Source organism: Balaenoptera borealis (assembly GCF_965194805.1).
Source record: "Balaenoptera borealis genome assembly, chromosome: 2".
In the NCBI taxonomy this organism is placed as follows: Eukaryota; Metazoa; Chordata; class Mammalia; order Artiodactyla; family Balaenopteridae; genus Balaenoptera; species Balaenoptera borealis.
In genome coordinates, this window is record NC_138867.1 from 157,384,176 (window position 1) to 157,404,780 (window position 20,605).

Sequence of the window (20,605 nt, forward strand, 5' to 3'; positions counted from 1 at the left end):
AGGAACATCTGCTTAGGATTCCCAAGCCAGTTTTGTAAAGAAAGTCTCTGATTGAGAGATAAGGTTGGAAAAACAACAGTGATGGGAGCTGAGATAAAAATAATCAAATAAGGGTGGCTTGCGGTCTTTGGTGCTTTTGATCTCTGGTCCTATTTAATGTTTCCTGGAGAGTTTGCCAGTGGCAGGGACCTTGGAGAGAATCCGGCCTGTTAGACACAGGAGGAAACTGCCGCCCAGGGTTGGGTGGCTGGTACAAGGCCAGAGCGTGCGTGGAGAACGCAGGCTCTGCTGTACTGGGTGGCCTCTCCTGATGGTTTACACCCGGGCAGTATTTCCCCCACTCGTCTGATTTTTGTCCTGCCGGTATTGCTGTCCAGTGGGCCCTCACTCTTATCCTTGTGGTTCCGGAGATGGCCCACAGCCTGGCTCTGTGTCCACCCTCCTCTCTGCCTTAGGGGTCCTCCCTAACAGGCAGTGCCGGCCTGCTCCACTGGAAGCCCCTAGTGGCTCCCTCTCCCCATGCTGTGCGCTCTGAGCCTCCCAGGCCGGCGTTCAGGGCCTTCCTGTCTGGTCCCTATGATGCGATGGCACCCTCACCCCCCAGCCCTGCAAAGCAGTGGCTGTCCAACCTCAGATGCCCTCTGTCACACCTACCGTAGTACTTACCCTCCCCTCCAAGTCCAGCTGCCTCCACCTCTGCCCCTAGTGTTCCCTCTGCCTGGAATGTAGACTCCCTTAAGACCTGGTTCTGTGGACATCACCCCCTGCCCTCCGGCCCCTGGCTGAGTCTGGGGTCTCCTCTGGGCCTAATAGCCCCCCAGTGCCAATGCCTAATGTGGTCTCTATTGTTATTATTGGTCCCTAATGTTCATGTCTATTCATCTGTGTGTCTTCTCTTCCACGGAGAGACTCAGATCTCCACAAGGGCAGGATTTGTATCATCACCTGTGCTCCCTCAGTGCTTCACACCAGCAGATGCATCTGCAGAAAAGATGGATGGATGGGTGGATGCATGGATGGATGATGGACAGATGGATATATGGATGAATGGACGGATGGATGGATGAATGGATAGATGGATGCATGGATGGATGGATGGATGGATAGATGGATGGATGGATGGATGAATAATGGAGTGAGCATTTTGCCTGCTGCCCTCCTCCACCAGTTCAATGCCTAGCAGGCCTGCCTAGGGGTACAAGGAATCAACAGGTGGCCTCTGCATCCCTCTCCTACGTCAGGGGTCTACAGCCCAGCCCTTCTGTCCATCCTGTGTTGATTCCTAAACAGCAGAGAGAATAAGGTAAAATGGCTAAAAAGGCAGGATGGAGGTCACACAAACATGGCTTCAATTGAAGCTCTGCCTTTAGTGAAGCCAGCTGTGTGACTTCAGGCAAATAAATCAACCTCTCTGAAACACCATGTCTTCATCTGCATGAAGGGGATAATGGTAGTTCTTACCTCATATGGTTATTATAAGGATTAAATGAGGAAATGCATGGTAAGTAACCAGGGATGGAGGAGGAAAGGTGGGAAGGATGATGCCCCCACCTCCAGACGGGGCCACCTGGGTTTGTGGCCAGTGTCCAGATCCTTTGAAAGGAGACTATCCCAAGATTCTCCAGGTCCTTTGGGGCAAAATTCCCATAGAAATGAATTATGAAAGGTGTATGTTGTAGAAAAGCCAGCCTTGCTTATAAAGAATGCCTTCCTCTTCTGTGGGTAAAGGGGAAGGGAAGTCAGAATCCTGGCTTGGGTGTCCTTTGGAACCTCAGTATTATGATCATGTTATTAGTCGCTTATTAACCACATGCTCTGTGCCAGGCAGTATTCTAGGAACTTCATCCACATGTTCATTTAGCAGCTGTGTGAGTTAAGCAATGTCCCCATTTTACAAGCAGGGAAACAGGCTAGAGAAGTGATAGGATCTCCTGCATATCACACAGCCAGGAAGTGCCAGAGAGCTGAGATTCCAGGATGCACTGGAGATCCCAAGAGTGCGCCCAAATTGCCTTGCTTTTTAATAAAAATTACACAGAGAAAAGCAACCAAAGACTCCCCACTACTCCCCAAGAATCCAAGGCCGCTGTTCCCTTTAGAGGGACTTTGCAGCCCTGAAGCGGCTTTTGGAGGAAGCCTCTAGATGTGGAGGTATATGATGGGGATGGTGAAGTCAGTTGACCCCAGCCTGGCTGTTGTGACCAGCTTATTGGTGTTCGCCTGTCTGGGAGTGAAACAGCTCTGAACAGTTTCAGAGGGGCCTAACAGTTTGCAAGGGCGCCTAACCCTCCTGCCTGTCTCTTCCCGCAGACTCGAGCCCGCCGGCGCGCCTCCTGGCCACCCGGCCTTGCTGTGGCCCCGGCCCGGAGCGGCGCCCGGTCCTGGGCGAAGCGCCGCGTTTCCATGCACAGGCCAAGGGCAAGAACGTGCGGCTGGACGGCCACTCGCGCCGGGCCACGCGGCGCAACAGCTTCTGCAACGGGGTCACGTTCACGCAGCGGCCCATCCGGCTATACGAGCAGGTGCGCCTGCGCCTGGTGGCCGTGCGCCCGGGCTGGAGCGGGGCGCTGCGCTTCGGCTTCACGGCGCACGACCCATCGCTCATGAGCGCCCAGGACATCCCCAAGTACGCCTGTCCCGACCTGGTCACGCGGCCCGGCTACTGGGCCAAGGCGCTGCCCGAGAACCTGGCGCTGCGCGACACTGTGCTGGCCTACTGGGCGGACCGCCACGGCCGTGTCTTCTACAGCGTCAACGACGGCGAGCCCGTGCTCTTCCACTGCGGTGTGGCCGTGAGCGGCCCTCTCTGGGCGCTCATCGACGTCTACGGCATCACCGACGAGGTGCAGCTCCTCGGTAGGTCGCGGCTCCCGCTGGCAGGGGGATAGGGCGGCGCCGCCTGGACCAGGCAGCGGGTCCCCGCGCGCATGAATGTGTATTTCTGTAACATTCACGAATATCGAGGGCTCACTTTGCCAGGAGTCTTCTAAGCAGTTGACATATTTCAACTCATTTCTTTCTGGCGAAAACCTACCACCCCCGTTTTACCCATGAGAAAACTGAGGCACGCAGTGGTTAAATGACTTGCATTGCAAAGCCGGGATTGGAACCCACACGGTGTGGTCCAGAGTCCATGGTCTGGCCCAGGTTCATTCACTTGCTCCTTCATTCAGTTCCGTGCTCATTCACTCACTCATTCTTTCATCCATTCCTGTGCTCATTCCTTCACTCCCTTGTTCACTTGCTCACACACTCATTCATGCAAGTATTTGTTCTTTTGCTCGCTCATTCATTCACTCATTCATATATTCACTCACTCACACGTGTTTATTCATTTGCTCATTCATTCACTCACAATCCATTTACTCGTACAGCAGTCAAACATATGACCTAGTCTTCTAGTATTTACACTGCCCAGGCAGTCGGCAATATGTATCGAATCAAGGCCCACGGTTAAGGGGCTCAGGGTCCACTGGGGAAGCAGGCAGATAAGTGTGGGTCTGGCTCTAACAGAGGAGGTAGTGAGAACTCATGGGGCTACAAGTCTGCTGCTCTTAAGACCTTATTTCTCTCTCTCTCTCTTTAAACTTTTTAAAAAATTGAGGTAAAAGTCACGTGACACAAAAGTACCATTTTAAAGTGTACAGTTCGGTGGCATTCAGTCGGCAACCATCACCTGTATTTAGTTCCAAGACATCTTCATCACTCCAAAGGGAAATCCATACCCATTGGGCTGTCACTCCCCATCCTCCCCTCCCCCCAGCGCCTGGCAACCATTGACCTGCTTTCTGTTTGCGACCTTAGCTCTTGAAGTCACAGGTTGCACCTGAGCCAACCCAGCCTCCATTTCTGGGGGAGCAAAAGGAGAGCAGGCTTCTCAGGGCACACAGCCCTATATGTCATTTACCTGCAGTGAACGCACAGATCTAAAGTTGGAGTTTTGACAGATTTATACACCTGTCCATAAGCCAAGAAAAGTTCCTGCCTGCCCCTTCTGAGGCAGCGCCCCCCTCTCTCCCGGGGCAGCCACTCTTCCGATTTTTCACTATAGATCATTGTGCCTCTTCTTGAACTTTACATGAATGGAATCATACAGTATATGCATTTGTGTCTGGCTTCTTAATCTCTGCACGAGGTCTTTGAGATTCATCCATGTTGATGGTGTATCAGAAGTTTGTTCCTTTTTTATTGTCCAGTCGTATTCTGTGATACGGATGCACCACAGTTTGTATATCTGAATGTTTGGGCTGTTTCTGGTCTTTCAACCCTGCATCTTGAGGGAAAACTCTGGCCCTGGGCTCCTTGCCTACCACCACCCACACCACCATTGGGCAGGGAGGGGAGATGCATGCGTTCAGGCTCCCCAACTCTCCAGGAGAAGAAAGGCAGCAGAATTTCTGAGCAGTTAGGAGCAGAGGATTGGGAGTCACACGGATCTCTACTCCACACCTGGCTCTCCACTTGCCAGCTATCTGGCCAGGTGACCGAACCCTCTCTGTGCCTCAGTTTCTTCATCTGTAAAGTGAGTTCGTGATAGCACCCACCTCGTGGGATTGTTGGGCAGGGGAACATGAGATGGTGTATGAAAGGGATTAGCACAGCACCTGGCACATAGAAGGCGCTCAAGAAATAACAGCTAAGAAGCAAGAATCTCTGCCCGTTTGCATGGGGGCTGAAGCTCATGCCTGAAATCCAGGCTTAGGAAGACCAAATTATGAAGAGCTACCCACCCTCCAAGCCGGGGCCTTACTTGGGCATTTTAACTGTGTTGCCCCCCACACTCTTCTCCATGGAAGATTTTGGTATTTCACCTCCAGGAAATGTAGGTTTCTAAAACCTCCTCTGGATCTCCTGTCACTCTTTTTTGGAGCTCTTTATTCCTATAGAGCAGGAAAACAATCAGGCCTCATTCACCTGCTCCCTCAGATAGCCCATGTCTCAGGGTCACAGCCGAGAAATCACAGCCACTCCATAATCAGTGCAAGTGGATTAGGATTTTTAAAAAATACAAATTGGAAGCAGCCTCTGATGACTTAATGAGACTGAACAAGCCTGTGAGGAGTCACGGACTCTTGCCCTTGTTCATTTGTTCACTTAACAAGCCTTTATTGAGCCCCTCCAGCATCCCACGCCCCTTGGAGGGAAGGATAGGGCCCACTGGAACATCAGTGTCAGGTGGCAGGCATGAGCCTCAGTTTCCTTATCTGCCCGTAGTGCCTGCAATGAGCTGGTTGACAGGGAGTACCTAGCACAGGTGCCACAGGACGATGTTCACAATTACATACAGATGGGGAAATGAGATTAGAAGGAATGCTATCTCTCGGTGATGGGATCATAGGTGAATTTCACTTCTTTCTTCATACCTCTATGAGTTATCTTTTTTAATATATATGTAAAAAACCTTTTATAATCAGAAAGGGCAATAAGGTTATTTTTCTTTCTAAAGGTTATATGAGATAATGGAGAGGTTACTGACATGTGATCAAGGCTCAATAAATGTTTCCTTCCCAGGGAAAGAGGAGATTGACATTGGTTGCATCGGGGTAAAGGGGTTATGGGTGTTTTTTTTCTTTTTTCCCCCCAAGTTATCAACAATGATTTATAATCAGAAAAAAAAAAGTTATAATACAAATAAGAAGAAAGCGAAACAGTCATGATTTTGTACGGTTTGAGCCTGGGTAGTAGATACTCTGCTGTTGCTGGCACAACATGAGAACCACAGAAATCCCACCATAAAGGGGGTCCCTCCCTCCCAGTTCCTGGAAGAACTGGGCTTCTGAGGGTGGAGTCCACAGTACCAAGTGGATAAATAAAAGGCAACTGATGTTAGTGTCATGCAAATTCCTCTGGCCTCCTTTTCCTCACTAGGAACAAGGGGGTAACATAGTACCCTTAGAGAGTCTCAGCTGTGAAACTCCAGAATAGAGACCCCTTATCCCTCCCTCACCTCTCTCAGACCACACTGGATAGACCCTCAACACCAAGCTAAAGCAGCATCTGGGTAAGGTTGTCAAGTTTAGGATGCCCAGTTACATTTGAATTTCAGAAAAATGATGAATAATTTCTTTAGTACAAGTATACCCCATGCAATATTTGTGACATAGTTATAAAAGAATTTGTTTTCTTTTTTTAATTTTTATTTTATATTGGAGTATAGTTGATTTACAATGTTGTGTTAGGTTCAGGTGTAAGGCAAAGTGATTCATTTATACATATATCCATTCTTTTTCAGATTCTTTTCCCATATAAGTTATTACAGAATATTGGGTAGAGAAGAATTTGTTGTTTATCTGAAATTCAAATGTAACATGGCATCCTATATTTTATCTGGCAACCCTCATCTGGGAAGTGTCCTCCCCATCTGGTGGGACAGGGGTGCACTGTATTTGCCCTGGAACTTGAGCCAAAATTAAGTCTCAGAAACAAAAAGAGATTCATAGGCCTTGCCTGTTTCTCTCACCTGATGAAATTGTGCTTTCAGCCCAGCATTCCTCCTGCAGGGGGGTCCAGCTGCAGCAGAGAGCGCTGCTTCTCTGTGGCCAGACCCTGAGGTGCCCCCTCTTGTGACATTCAGTCTTTCCTCAAGATAGGGCAACTTAGCCCCTTTTAGATAAAGAATCCAGGGCTTGGAGAAGGGAAGTGACTTGCTTGTGAGTGGCAGAGCCAGGATTAGAACGCTTTAGTTCAGTGGTTCTCAGCCTTGGCTGCACATTGAGGTCACCTGGGGGGCTCTGAAAACCCCACTTCCCAGGTTATACCCAGACCAATTAGATCAGAACCTCAGGGAGGTGGGGTGGGGGCGGGGTTGGCTCCCAGGCATTCAGATTTCTTAAAGGCTCCTCGGGTGATCCCAGGGTGCAGCCAGGATTGTGATCACAGTGGTCCTCTTTGCATGGGTGCCTGTCCCTCTGCCCTGCCTGGTACCAAGCTGAGCTCTTCAGACCTCTCAGTTCAGGGCATGGTATCATCACACAAGCCCCTTCTCTTGTTTTGACTTTTCTGCTTCATCTCCAATCCCCACTCCCATTCACGCCTTCCCCTGCCCAGATAAGCATCAGTCTGATGTTTGGCAGCCCTTGGGCATGTGTATCTTTTAAAAATATGTAGAGCTGTTTTGTATGCATAGGTAGATGGTATTGTGCTAAGGATCTTATTCTATTTTTCTTTGTTCACTTGCCCCATTTTAAGATTTATCTGTATCTGTCTCTCTGCTTCCTTGTTCTCTAATGGCCTCCCGCTTTGATGGACACCTGGGTTGCCCCCATGCAAACTGCATTGCTGGATACATTCTCCCACAGGGCTGCCCTGTGGCTGCTAGTTTACTGTTCTCAGGGGCATCAACCAGGATGGGCTTACTGGGGCCTGGAGTGGTCCATCCTGAGAGCCTTGATTTCTCTGGATGCTCCTCTGGGCCAAAGACAAGTTACTTTCTGCTGATTTTAGTATTTCTTGGACCCAGGAGAGGAAGGCTCAGCCAGGTCATGCACACCTCTCCCGGCTCCTTTTTCTCCAAGGAAGCCCTTTTCCAGAGCTCTGGAATGCAGGCCCCATGCTGTCCTGAGGCAGCCCTGTCCCACTTCCAGGCAGCTCAGGAGTGGTCAGTGTCATGGCCTCATTATCCTTCCTCTGCCAAGCGGTAGAAGGCTGGTCAGACTGGACATGGAACGCCAGCCCAAGGTCATGGCATTGCAGGCTATGCTGTCAGAAACCTTCGGCTGCAAGTGACAGAAACCAGTTCAATCTCACTCAAGCAAAAAAAAAAAAAGGGGGGGGGGCGTGGAATTAATGTCTCCTGTGACTGAAAATTCCAGGGAACAGCTCCCTGTTAGACTGGCTTGATGCAGAGACCCAAGAAATAGCACCCAGAATATTGGCCTGCCTTTATTTCTTGCTCAGCTGTAGTCTTTGTTGGTGTCATCCTCAATCAGGCTCTCCCTTTGGGTTGGGGGCAAGGCCACCAGCAGCTCCAGTCCCATGTCCCATGAACTTAACAAATCTAGCAGGAGAGCTGCTTTCCCACAAGGTCTAGCTAAAATCTCAAGATCTAATCTCGTTGATCTCCATGGCCAGAGGGATGGGATAGAGTGACTGGCCAAGTTAAGACTCCCTCCTCAAGGCAATGAGTGGAAATGGGGCAGGGGGAGTTCCCTCAAAAGAATAGTTGGGTGCTGAGACCAGAAGAAGGGGGGATTGGGTGCCAGATAGCCAGCAACAGTGGCTCTCCAAAGGCCTCATAAGGGAGTCATTAACCCCCCTTGAAAGACTTGAGCCCTTTCGTTAATTTATTGGACCTACTCTGTGCCAGGCACCACGCTGAGGGCTTTACCTGGGTGATGTCTTCTAGTCCTCACAAGAACCCTGTGAGATAGGAAATAGTATCGTCCCCATCGGCAGGCCCAGCATGGATGGATAACCTGGCCAAGGTCACCTAACAGTTGGTGGTTCAGTATTTGTTCACTAGTATTATGAACAAACTGTTTGATAAAGACTTGAAGTTGTAGATTGAAATCAGAGCCTGCAGGTCTGAGTGCACCTCTCCGTGCTGCAGATAAGGAAACAGAGGCCCAGAGAGGGGCAGGGATTTGCCTGAGGTCACCCAGCTGATCAGTGGCTGTGCTGGGCAAGGGGCTTTGGTCCAGGACCCGAGAGGTGCCTTGGCATGGGACCTGTGAGCACCACATCAGGCAGGGAGGAGCGGCTTCAGCTGGCTTCATCCGGAGCCCCAGTGGGGAGCAGCAGAGGGTAATCGGCTTTTGCAGTTACTGTTTTCTTTACAAACAGCCCAGATCAGTGCCCAGCTCCCAGCCCCACAGTAAGGCATTTGCCTGGTAGGGTACCCCGAAGGCTTATCCTTTCCCAGTCAGGAGTGAGAGCTCCACTCTGTGGCCACGTCCTACGAGGGGCCCCTAAAGGCCCACTCTGTGCCGGGCGTGGCACCCGGCACGTGATTATTCCTTCCACAGCCCTGCCATTAGTCCTCCCCATGGGCCTGTGAGGCAGGTGTGAAGCTCCCCAAATTGCAGAAGGAAGCTGAGGTCACAAACAGCACTGGCCAGGGACCAGCCGAGGTCTGTCTGCCCTGGTCCAGTCTTCTCTGGTTGGCAGCAGGGAGGCATCTGGAAAAGCCCGGGCTCGGTGCCCAACATCCTCACCTTCTCTTCTCCATCCCCAACACCCCTGCCTTTCTGCCTGCCCTCTTGTCGCCATGGTAGAAGGAGCTCTGCTCCTGTCCCCTCTGCCTGTTCAGGGACAGTCTCCTGTCATTTGTCCCTCTCTCTAGCCTCTCTTTCCCTCTCCACAGAATCATCCCCATGAGCACACAAAAGGGTTCTGGTAGCTCCCATCTTTAAAAGAAACTGCCCTTGACAATCTCTTCCACAGGCTACTACCATTTCTCTGCTCTCCTTCAGAGAGAAACTTTCTCAAAGGTGTTGTCTATACCACCCCCTCCCATTTCCTTCTTCAGCTCATCCCAGTGAAAATTTTTTTAATATACATATATACATTTATTTATTTATTTATTTTATTTATTTATTTTTGGCTGTGTTGGGTCTTCGTTGCTGCGCACCAGCTTTCTCTAGTTGCGGCGAGCGGGGGCTACTCTTTGTTGCGGTGCGTGGGCTTCTCATTGGGTGGCTTCTCTTGTGGCAGAGCACAGGCTCTAGGCACGTGGGCTTCAGTAGTTGTGGCACATGGGCTCAGTAGTTGTGGCTCACGGGCTCTAGAGCACAGGCTCAGTAGTTGTGGCACACGGGCTTAGTTGCTCTGCGGCATGTGGGATCTTCCCAGACCAGGGCTCGAACCCATGTCCCCTGCATTGGCAGGTGGATTCTTAACCACTGTGCCACCGTGAAATTTTTTTCTGATTAAAAAAAATGTTTAATATGAAATTAAAAAGAAAACACAAATAGAAAGAAATCAATTCTCTTTAACATTATACAAAAAAGTATGAGTAGGCCCCAAAGGAAATGAAACATTATCACATTTGTTTACACCACCCTCTGGTTCTTCATATTATTTACTATTCAAACAACAGAAAGTATAGTTGGCAATTTAAGGACTGGGGAAGAGATATACCCAAAGCACATTTTCTACCATGTTTATTCTACACTGCATATAGCTGTGCTCCCAGAGACAGCTTCTTCTACCTCTGCCCTGGCACAGGATTGCAGTTGTAGGTAAAATAGAACCTGCTCAGAAGCTGAGGGAGACAAGAAATGGTGGGTCCGTAGCCTGGTGAATCATCAATTCAAACAATGGGACAGCTACCAGCTTGTACTTTTTAGGTTCTGCAAACAAGGCTTTCTCTTGAAGTTCAAAAACAACTGCTTATGTTCCTTAGGCTTTGTAACATGTGCAGGAGTATATGGATACTGAGGAGGTTCAACATTTGGTCGCTACTAGTTACCCATGTAGTCATCAGTGACCCAGTCTGGCGGGACTCACCTTGATGCCCCAGTATCTCGGCCAGTGAGAGTTTTAGCCCTTCAACTTCATCTTCTCCTGGCTTAGGGCACCACCAGGTGCGTTGAAGAAAGTTGTTCCCAGCTGTGGCAGTAATACACGGGGTGGCCAGTGCTCGTGGACCATCAGAAACCTTTCTCACTCCAGTTTTATCCAACTCCTCCCTAATGTGCTAAAACCTGGCTGCAATAGAGCCGTCCGCACCGCTTCGCTGGACTTCAGCCTGCAAGCTCACCCTTCAGCCTCGTGCTGCCAAATCCAGAGCTGTCGTCTCCATCCTCTCACCAGGCCTCTCCCTGCTGCCACAGGACACCTCTCCCCGCCTCTCTGACCTGCTCGTGGCTCCGGGCCTCCAAAGCTCCTGCTTTTCCTCCCACCTCCTGAGCCTCTCCTCCTTGGCCCGCTTGCTGGCTTCTCCCCTGCCTGTCTCCATATGCTGAGAGCCCCAGGATTCTATCCTAGGCCCTCTTCATTCTCTTTCCTTCTTACTTTTATTTTTTTTTAATAAATTTATTTATTTATGTGTTTTTATATTTGCCTGTGTTGGGTCTTCGTTGCTGCGCGTGGGCTTTCTCTAGCTGTTGCGAGCGGGGGCTACTCTTCGTTGTGGTGCGCAGGCCTCCCATTGTTGTGGCTTCTCTTGTTGCAGAGCACGGGCTCCAGGCGCGTGGGCTTCAGTAGTTGTGGCATGTGAGCTCAGTAGTTGTGGCTCACGGGCTCTAGAGCGCAGGCTCAGTAGTTGTGGCGCACGGGCTTAGTTGCTCCGGGGCATGTGGGATCCTCCCGGACCAGGGCTCGAACCCGTGTTCCCTGCATTGGCAGGCGGATTCTTAGCCACTGTGCCACCAGGGAAGCCCTCCTTCTTACCTTTAAATCATATAATACAACATGCATGTAGAAAAGTGCCTAAACAACTGTAGAATTTAACAAACAAATGAGGCAAGGCCATTTCTCTCATCTACCCTCTTTCTCCAGATGATAGGAGCCTGTCGCTGGGCCTTGAGTCCCATCTCTAAGCTGTTGGCTCCCAAATCCATATTCCCAGCCCTGACACCTCCCCTGAACTCCAGAGTTCCCTCCGCCTACTCACACCTCCTTCTGGTGTCCGAGAGGCTTCCCACATGGAACACGTTCACACAGCCATCCCTGTTGTCGGTGGATGGCACCACCCACGTGGTGCCTCAGCCAAAACCTCCGGGGTCATGCTGGACTCCTCTTTTCCTCCCCCGGCAATCATTCTGTCAGCGTGTCCTGTCACTTCTGCCTCCAGGACACGGCCCAAAGCAGTCCTTCTGAGACACTGAAGTGACTGATGGATGGTCCCCTCTGTCTCCAGTTCGTCCAGTCTTCATCTTCATCTTCACACACAGATGGTTTCTCTTGGGGCATAAATTCTGCTTTACTTCCAGGCCCAGACACAGTTGACCTGAGAGAGCCAGGGAAGAGAAAGAAAGGGAAGAACTGAGCTCCATCCCAGGCCAGAGGCAGGCCCTGGAGGTGGCCCAGGGAGAGTGGGAGGTCAGGGCGCCCATCCCAGCCATTCCAGCCTCCGCGCGCCTGGCCTCGGACTGCTGCTGCGTGATGGTGCTTGGTGGATGATCATGGGTGGGTGGGGGGGGCACTTGTTGGACCCTTCCTCTCAGAGATATTAGGTCCCTGGGGACCACAACTCCACTTGGCCTGAGGCTGAGTCCCCATGCTGGGCAGCTGTAAGAGCTAAACAAGGACAGCTGAATTTTGGAGGCAGCGTTGCTTGTCATAAGGAGCCCAGCCTTGGAGTTGCATAGCCTGAGATGGAATCCCATTTCTGTCACCACTGGCTGTGTGACTTTGAATAACTCACTTCATCTCTCAAAGCCTCGGTGTTTTCCCACTGTGAAATGTGCCCATTTTGCAGAGCCGCATGGGATAGTGGTAAGGATTGATAAGGGTAATGAATGCATGGAGTTGCTTCTGGTAGGTGCTCAAGTAAATGGTTGTGTATACTTTCATCAGGTCCAGGGAGTGGATTTGGAGACGAGTCACAGGTTAGAGCCAGGAAGTTTTGATAAGCTTCCCTGATGGCCTCTTGATGTGGCTGGATTTCTGCCTGTAGCCAGCTGGCTGATTCTCCATAGAGAAGCTTTGAGAGGTGGATTCTGAAGTGTCGGGCCTAGGTCAGCACTCTGCTATCTTGGGCCTGTCTCACTCAGGGACAATGCCTGATAGGGACAGAGCTCCTTATATAAAGGAAGGAGACCCAAGCTTCTCCAAGGGGCTACTGTGTGCCAGGTCCCACGTTAAGTGCTGTCACATACTCTGTAACACCAGCCTCAAAAACATACCAAGCTTTCACCGCCTCAGAGGCTTCACACATGCTGTTCCCTCTGCCTGAAATGCTTACACTCCACCTCCCAGCCACCACTCCCTCAGCCTTCGTGTCATAGCTCCGTGATCAGAGACTGGGCTGTTCTGACCCACTCTCAGGCCCCACTTCTGACCAAGTCCCCCTTTGACACACACAGAGAATCCCAGTTCTATCACTTCCTAGCTGTGTGACTTGGAGTAACTCACCTTGCCTCTCGGAGTCTGAGTTCCCCACTGGAATGTGCCCGTCTTTCAGAGCATCGTGAGATGGCAGCTCTTGGTGGCACTCATCACGGTTTGGAAGAAGAGTTAGTTTTCTGTCAGTTGCTTCATTAAAATCTGCCTCGCCCACTGGAGTGAGAGCTCCATGGACCCAGAGGCCATGCCTGCTTGTTCTCCTCTTCAGCCAGTGCCCAGCACAGTGCTTGGCACATGGCAAGTGCTCTACACATTTTGTTAATAGATGTTTAAGGAATAATGATAATTACCATGTTTTGAGCACTTTGTACCATGCTCTGTGCTAGACCATCGGTCCCCAACCTTTTTGGCACCAGGGACTGGTTTCGTGGAAGACAGTTTTTCCATGGACTGGGTGGTGGGGGGATGGTTTCCGGATGATTCAAGTGCATTGATTGATTATGGTCTCTGTGCAGTCAGACCTCTCTGCTCATGATAATGTGTATTTGCAGCCGCTCCCCAGCGCTAACATCACTGCCTCGGCTCTACCTCAGATCTTCAGACATTAGGTTCTCAATAAGGAGCGCACAACCTAGATCCCTTGCAGGCGCAGTTCACGGTAGGGTTCACGCTCCTATGAGAATCTAATGCTGCCGCTGATTTGACAGGAGGCGGAGCTCCTGTCAGATCAGCGATGTGAGCGATGAGGAGCGGCTGTACATACAGATGAAGCTTCGCTGGCTTGCCCGCTGCTCACCTCCTGCTGTGCTGCCTGGTTCCTAACAGGCCATGGGGACTGATAGCGCGTCCGTGGCCCAGGGGTTGGGACCCCTGTGCCAGACTCTTTATAAAAGCATCTAATTTAATCTCTATAACAACATGGGTGGGAGTGGAGGGGGGGCAGGTATCATCATTATTCCATTTTTTAAAAAATTTTTGCATTTTATTTTTTTATACAGCAGGTTCTTATTAGTTATCCATTTTATACACATCAGTGTATACATGTCAATCCCAATCTCCCAGTTCATCCCACCACCACCACCACCGCCTCCACCACTTCCCCTTGGTGTCCATATGTTTGTTCTCTACATCTGTGTCTCAATTTCTGCCCTGCAAACCAGTTCATGTGTACCATTTTTCTAGGTTCCACATATATGCGTTAATATACGATATTTAAGCGGAGGAAGCTGAGACTTCAAGAGGTAAAGTGACTTACCTAAAGTCACATAGCCAAGAAGGGCTGAAGCCAAGACTCGAACCTAAGTACCCATCTCCAAGCCATGCTCTCAATTAGGATGCTATACTGAAGGACAGGCTCTTATGTGGAGCTGTTAGGGGCCAGGAGGAAGAGCTTTGGGGGTGGGGGACAGAAGCAGAGTGTGTTGGCAAGAGCAGAGGCCCAGGGCAAGCCACGGCCAGTGCCTTCAGGCTTGGCCTCACAGGATGACTGTAGTAAGGCAGCGAGCCCTGGGAAAATGCATTACGCCAAGAGGCTCCCAGAAACATCCACTTGTCTAAAATGCCTTTTCAAAAAAAGTGCTTGTTTTAGTCTACTTTTATTCATGTTTTTTTTCTGATTACAAAATCAATGCATGTTCATTAGCGAAAAATGAGAAAATCTGAAAACCATAAAGAAGCAAATTTCCACCCAGAGATAACCACCCTCGAATTTCTATGTATTTCCTTCCTATATCTTTCATCTGTATCCCATGCATACATTTCCCACATAATTAGAATCAAATCGTATATTCGGTTTTGTATCCTCTGTTGTTCATTTAATATTATATCACGGGCATTTTCCCCCCATTGTTAAATATTAATTGAAAACTTGATTTTTCAAAATATTGGGGTTTTTGATGATAAAACTTTGCAGTGTGTATGTTTACTGTAGAAAAGTTGGAAAATACAGAAAAATCTGAAGAAAATCCCTCATAACCTCACCTACCTGAGAGATAATGACCATTAACATTTTGTTGTATGTCTTTCTAGAACTTGATTTCCTATGCACATATAGTATTATAGACAGATACAGACACATGCACACATATATACTTTTTAAAAGGACCAAACCGAAATCCTACTTCTTCCCTCAGGTTGTGGGGAAGCATCCTCTAATGCAAGACAAACTCAAATGTCCACAGAGCCGAAGCAAGCAGTTGAGATGGGTGAAGGGGCCAGCTCAGGGCCATGGGGAAGGAAAGCAAACAACCTCAGCAAAAGGGCAAGCTGTAACCCATTGATGACAGGCAAGAATTCAGGTCCTGTGTCACTAGACCTGATTTTCCAAGAGAGGCTATAAATCCAGTGTAAAGTGAATCTCCTGACTCTTAAGTACTGGCCACAAGTTCACAAAATATTTTGAAAGACCAAGGGGTGATTAATTCAACAAACCAATGGAAGGGGAAAAAAGAAGAGGCAACCATAGCTTAAAAGAGGCCAATGACAATGAGTGGGCTTTATTTGGATCTTCATTCAAACAAACTGGGAAAAAAGCATATTCTCACACACAGTATGACAAGAAGTCTTTAAATTTTAGAGAGACATACTGAAATTTTTTGAGATAAAATGGCATGTCTAGGATTTGCTTCAAAATAATATAGGAGGGAGAACTGATGGGGGCGTCAGTGAAACAAGATTGGCCATGAATGTTAATTGTTGAATCTGGGTAAACAGCATTCATTATACTATTTGTATATGTTTGGTTATTTTTAAATAAAAAGTTAAAAAAAGGAAAAAAAACCCAAACACTAGTAGGCCAACCAGACAAGTCTGTAAGCCAGCATCAGAACTTGGATGGCCAGTTTGCAAACTCTGCCCTGTATGGAGTGGGGGGGGGGGGGGAGTAACATATGAGCCTCTCACCAGGGGTTAGGGCATTTTTTTTGCAAAACCATGTTTGTTTTTATGATTTAATTTTATATTTGGAAAACTGAAGAGGAAGAAATATTTTTCCCCCATGATATAAATTACAGAATGGTAACAACATCTTAGCTAGAGTGGTTTGGTTTAAAAAGTCTGAGTAACACTTTTTCTTGCTTCCTTTACTTGCTTTGGTTAACAAGAATATTTTGATCACAAAAACAACTTCAAAATACTTTCTTTCCCTGATATCTTTGTTATTCAGAGAAGCAGTCAGTCTCTGCTAGAGACCTCATTCATTTATTCATCCAGTAAACTACATAATAATGAAGGCTATCTGCCAAGCACTCTGCTAAGCCCTGAAACTTGGTGGTGAACAGACTGTGTCACAGACACTGCCCTCCAGGGACTCACATTCTAGTTAGGGACGGTCCACAAGTAATCTGTTGATACCAAAGTATGAAGGCCTGTATTACCTGGATGACAAACACTATTTTTATTTGCTTTTTTACTTAATATAGATCAAGAGCATTTTTTCACGTTACTAAAAATTATTCAAAAATATTTTCATGACTGTGACTTTTAAAAAATGCCCCCTTAGTTTCCTGTCCTATACAATGAGGCCATTTCTTGCAGAAACCTTACACATTCAAAGGTGGAGTAGCACCGAGGTACGGTGCTCCCTGCTGCAGACACAGCAGTGAGGAGGACAGGCCCATGCCCCGCCTTCTTTCAGAGGCAGCATGGAACCAGACAGCCCCGGGTTCGAGTCCTGACTTTGCCACTTAGTTGCCGTGCAACCTTGGTCGTGTCCCTAGCCCCTTTGTGCCTCAGCTCCCTTCTTTACCAAATGGTGGGTGATAACAGGTGATAACACACCTCACAGGTTGTATGAGGACTAAATGAGAACCTGTGAAAAGGAGCTTAAAATAATAACCTGGCACACATTAAGGCCACAAACCCAAGGGTTTGCTCTTTCCCTTGGAGCTTATGTTCTAGTTGGGGAAGCAGACAATAATGATTTTTAAATGCCCTTTAAATATGTGTATGTGTAGCTGATTCACTTTGTTATGAAGCAGAAACGAACACACCAATTAAAAGAAAAAAAAAATCTTCAAAAGTATGAAAACCTCTGAGGGGGGCGGGAGGAAGGAAGAAGGGGGAAAGAAAAAAAAGGAAGACGAGAAGACAGAAAAGAGGGAGAGGAAAGGATGGAGGGATGGGAGTAAGAGAAGGAGGGAGGAAAAAGGGAGGAAGGGCCTCATCTGCCCGTCCCAAAGATAAGAATAGTCAAGTGCTCTCGGGACGATGCTTGATCCAATTCTGTGCACCTGGGGATCTTAAATAACGTCACGAAGGAATCAGAAAAAGAAAGGGAGGGCCCAGGTGGGGGTGGGGGCGCGGGGAGGGCAAGGCGGGGGCTCCTGGCCGGCTGCGCCCTCACTGCCCTTCTTCTGCCCTCCCCGCGCAGAGAGCGGGTTCGCCGACACGCTGACGCCCGCGCGCCTCGGCCAGGCCCGCTTCAGCGCCTGCCTGCCGCCCAGCAGCCACGACGCGGCTAACTTCGACAACAACGAGCTCGAAAACAACCAGGTGGTGGCCAAGCTGGGCCACCTGGCGCTGGGCCGCGCCCCGGGCCCGCCGCTCGCCGACCACGCGGCCGCAGCCATCCCGTGCGGGCCCCGCGAGCGCCCGCGGCCCTCGTCGTCACCGGCGCTGCTAGAAGCCGACCTGCGCTTCCACGCGACGCGCGGGCCCGACGTGAGCCTGTCGCTCGACCGCAAGGTGGCCTGCGCGCCGCGGCCCGACGGCGGTCGCACGCTTGTCTTCTCCGAGCGCCCGCTGCGGCCCGGTGAGAGCCTCTTCGTGGAGGTGGGCCGCCCGGGGATGGCGGCGCCCAGCGCGCTGGCCTTCGGCATCACGTCATGCGACCCGGGCGGGCTCCGCGCCGCCGAGCTGCCCACCGACCCCTACGCGCTGCTCGACCGCAAAGAGTACTGGGTGGTGGCGCGCGCCGGGCCCGTGCCGAGCGGGGGCGACGCGCTCAGCTTCACTCTGCGGCCCGGCGGCGACGTGCTCCTGGGCGTCAACGGGCGCCCGCGCGACCGCCTGCTGTGCGTGGACACCACGCAGGCGCTCTGGGCTTTCTTCGCCGTGAGCGGCGGCGCCGCAGGCCAGCTGCGCCTCCTCGGTGAGTCCCCCGACCGCGCGTATGCGGCGCTCGCCCCGGGAATCCTGGCGCCACTGGATAGGTAGCCGGAGCCGCTGCTGAAGCCCAGCCGGTGGTCCCCCAAACTTGAGCGTGCATCAGAACCACCTGGCCTCCACCTAGAGTTTCCCATTCAGTGGGGGTGGGTCCTGAGAAGATGCGTTTCTAACCAGTGCCCCGGGGATGCCTTTGTCGCAGCTCCCTGGACCACACTTTGTCCACACCAACCCAAGTACCCGCTGGTGTCAGGGCCTGGCAGGTAAATTGTCGGTGCAATTTTTATTTCCATTATTATGATTTATTATAAATATTTTTTACACATGTAATGTATATTAAGTGTAGGAGAAAAAGAAAATACAACTACATTTAAAAGAGGAAAATGAGAATAACACCGTCCACAGAAAGTGGAACGCAGGCTTGAACCATCCCGTTTTGAGATTGCTTCTTGCCTTCATTCTGCCACAAATAGACACGCAGCACCCTCCTCCAGCTGTGGGCCAGGCCCTGAGCTCGTGGGATGGGGCACGGCAGAGGAGAGGACACAGACCGTGGAGCGCCCTCACGTCGTCACAGACACCCAAATGGAGATTTGCGCGGTGTGGTGTTCGCTACAGCAGAGGGGCTTCTCTTCTCGCCAACTTGGTGGAGCGGGGCTGGTGATCAGGGAAGGTTCCCAGAGAGCACAGCTCCATTTTCGTGTTTCAAGAAGTAAAGTCCGAACGATAACAGAAACGATGAACATTTCATATGTCACCTCATTCAGTTTTATCCTCCTGAAAATTGAAGCACAGGGAGATTAAATAAATGTCCCAGTCACGTGGCTGGTCAGCCATGAAGATGCTGGGCAAATCAGAGAATCCCTGAGCCTCAGTTTCCTTCAGTGTAGAAAGGGAGTGATGACCTGCATCGTGGGGTTATTGTGAGGATGAAATGAAAAGGTGCATATAATGTTTTTAAGCAGGTGTCTGCCACATGCAGCATGTTTAATAAGTAGCAATAGTAACGACAGTGACTGTTGCTGTTTGACTGAGGACAGAGGAGGAACAGGGTAGTGGTGGTTGTAATTTGGTTGGTTTGGGTTTGTTGTTTTTTTTTTTTAAGGGACCATCAGACAATAGTCATCATTTCAGCCTGAGATGAGTTGCCCAAGTTCCCACTGGGGCTTTGCAAGAACTAAGCCTAGAGTCATTCTCTCCCCCTCCCCAGCACCTCCAGAAGAACCAGGATGAGCCTTTGAGTGGTCAGGAAGAGAAGGCAGGAGAAGGTAGAAAGGAAGTGACTGCTTTTGGAGGCCAGGGACTTGCCCTCCTGATCCCCGTCTGACAGCAGCCCTGGTTCTGTAATCTGTCCATCCATCCTCAAGTAGGGTAAAGGAAGGGGCCTGTCTCTTCACATCAGAGATAACCCATCATTATCTGAACCAACAGTGAGTTCAGGGAAGAAGACCCATCCATGTTGAACACTAGTTGGGAGTCTTGTAGTTGCAAGTAACGAAACCCCACTCACAGTGTCCTAAGCAAAAAGGGAATTTGGGGGGTACACACATGCCTCAGAAGTCTGGGAGTATATTGGATGGATTCAGGAACAGCTGGATCTAGGTGTTGAAAGGATGTCATCAGGATTCCATCTGAAAGCTGTACTTTGCTCTGTGTTGGCTTGACTCTCAGGCAGGCCCTACAGCACCAGGCTCATCTCCCAATGGAATGGGTGCCTTCTTTCCTAGTAGTTCTAGTGACAGTCACAGAATTTGGCCTTGCAGGCCTTGCTTGAACCACCACTGAGACCAAGGGTGGAAGTTCTTATTGGCCTGGCCTGGATCGTGTGTGTGAGGGTGAAGTAGTGCCTCAAACAAAATTCCAGTGCTGTTTCTGAAATAAACAAGAATGGAGGCTAGGTGGCAAAGACCAAATGTCTATCACACTTGTACGATTCCATCAGTTCTTAGCAGAACCCTGTGAGGCAGTTCTTGTCCTCCCATTAGATACATGAGGAAGTGAAGGTGCAAAGCAGTGGAGAGCCAGGGACTAGCAGAGCAGAGCCCACCTCCCACTGCCCCTGATGGAGTCTCTTTGGTCTTAGGCACCCTGCAGTCCAGCCCTGCGACCACATCCCCATCAGGATCCCTCAGCGGCTCCCAGGACGATAGCGATTCCGATATGGCCTTCAGTGTCAACCAGTCCTCCTCGGCATCTGAATCATCCCTGGGTAAGGAAGGGCACACCTTCAGGGATGGGGGAGTGGAGGGTGCAGGGAGACAGGGGCTCTCCCTGGTGGCTGTACCAGCCCTTCCTGGGGCTAAATAAGGTGGCCGCCTTTCCCCCGCATCCTTTCCTTCTTCAGCTGTAGGGAGGAGAAACATCTGGATATGGCATCGCAGAGGGTGATAATGGTGCTTGATGCTTAGGGGTAGGAGCATGGGAAAGGGGGCAAAACCCAGGAGAATAACCAAAACTGGTGTCTCCCAAAGTTGTCCCCCCACGGACTCTGCCATAGAAGCCCTGCCTTCTTGGGATTGCCCCAGCAGAGCCCACCTGAGAACCACGGATTAAG

The 20,605-nt window shown here is 50.1% G+C and overlaps 1 protein-coding gene across 3 annotated transcripts in view; it reads left to right on the forward strand.

Moving 5' to 3' along the window:
- The window catches only part of NEURL1B (neuralized E3 ubiquitin protein ligase 1B), a 42,633-nt gene that overhangs the window by 14,986 nt on the left and 7,042 nt on the right, over positions 1–20,605 (forward strand). For 2 of the 3 annotated variants that reach the window (XM_082380874.1, XM_082380876.1), the window contains exons 2-4: positions 2,311–2,856; positions 17,318–18,037; positions 20,135–20,260. In XM_082380874.1, the coding sequence (XP_082237000.1) occupies positions 2,311–2,856; positions 17,318–18,037; positions 20,135–20,260 (1,392 nt within the window). The remainder of the gene's footprint in view (positions 1–2,310; positions 2,857–17,317; positions 18,038–20,134; positions 20,261–20,605) is intronic. The other variant, XM_082380875.1, reaches the window with a different exon arrangement.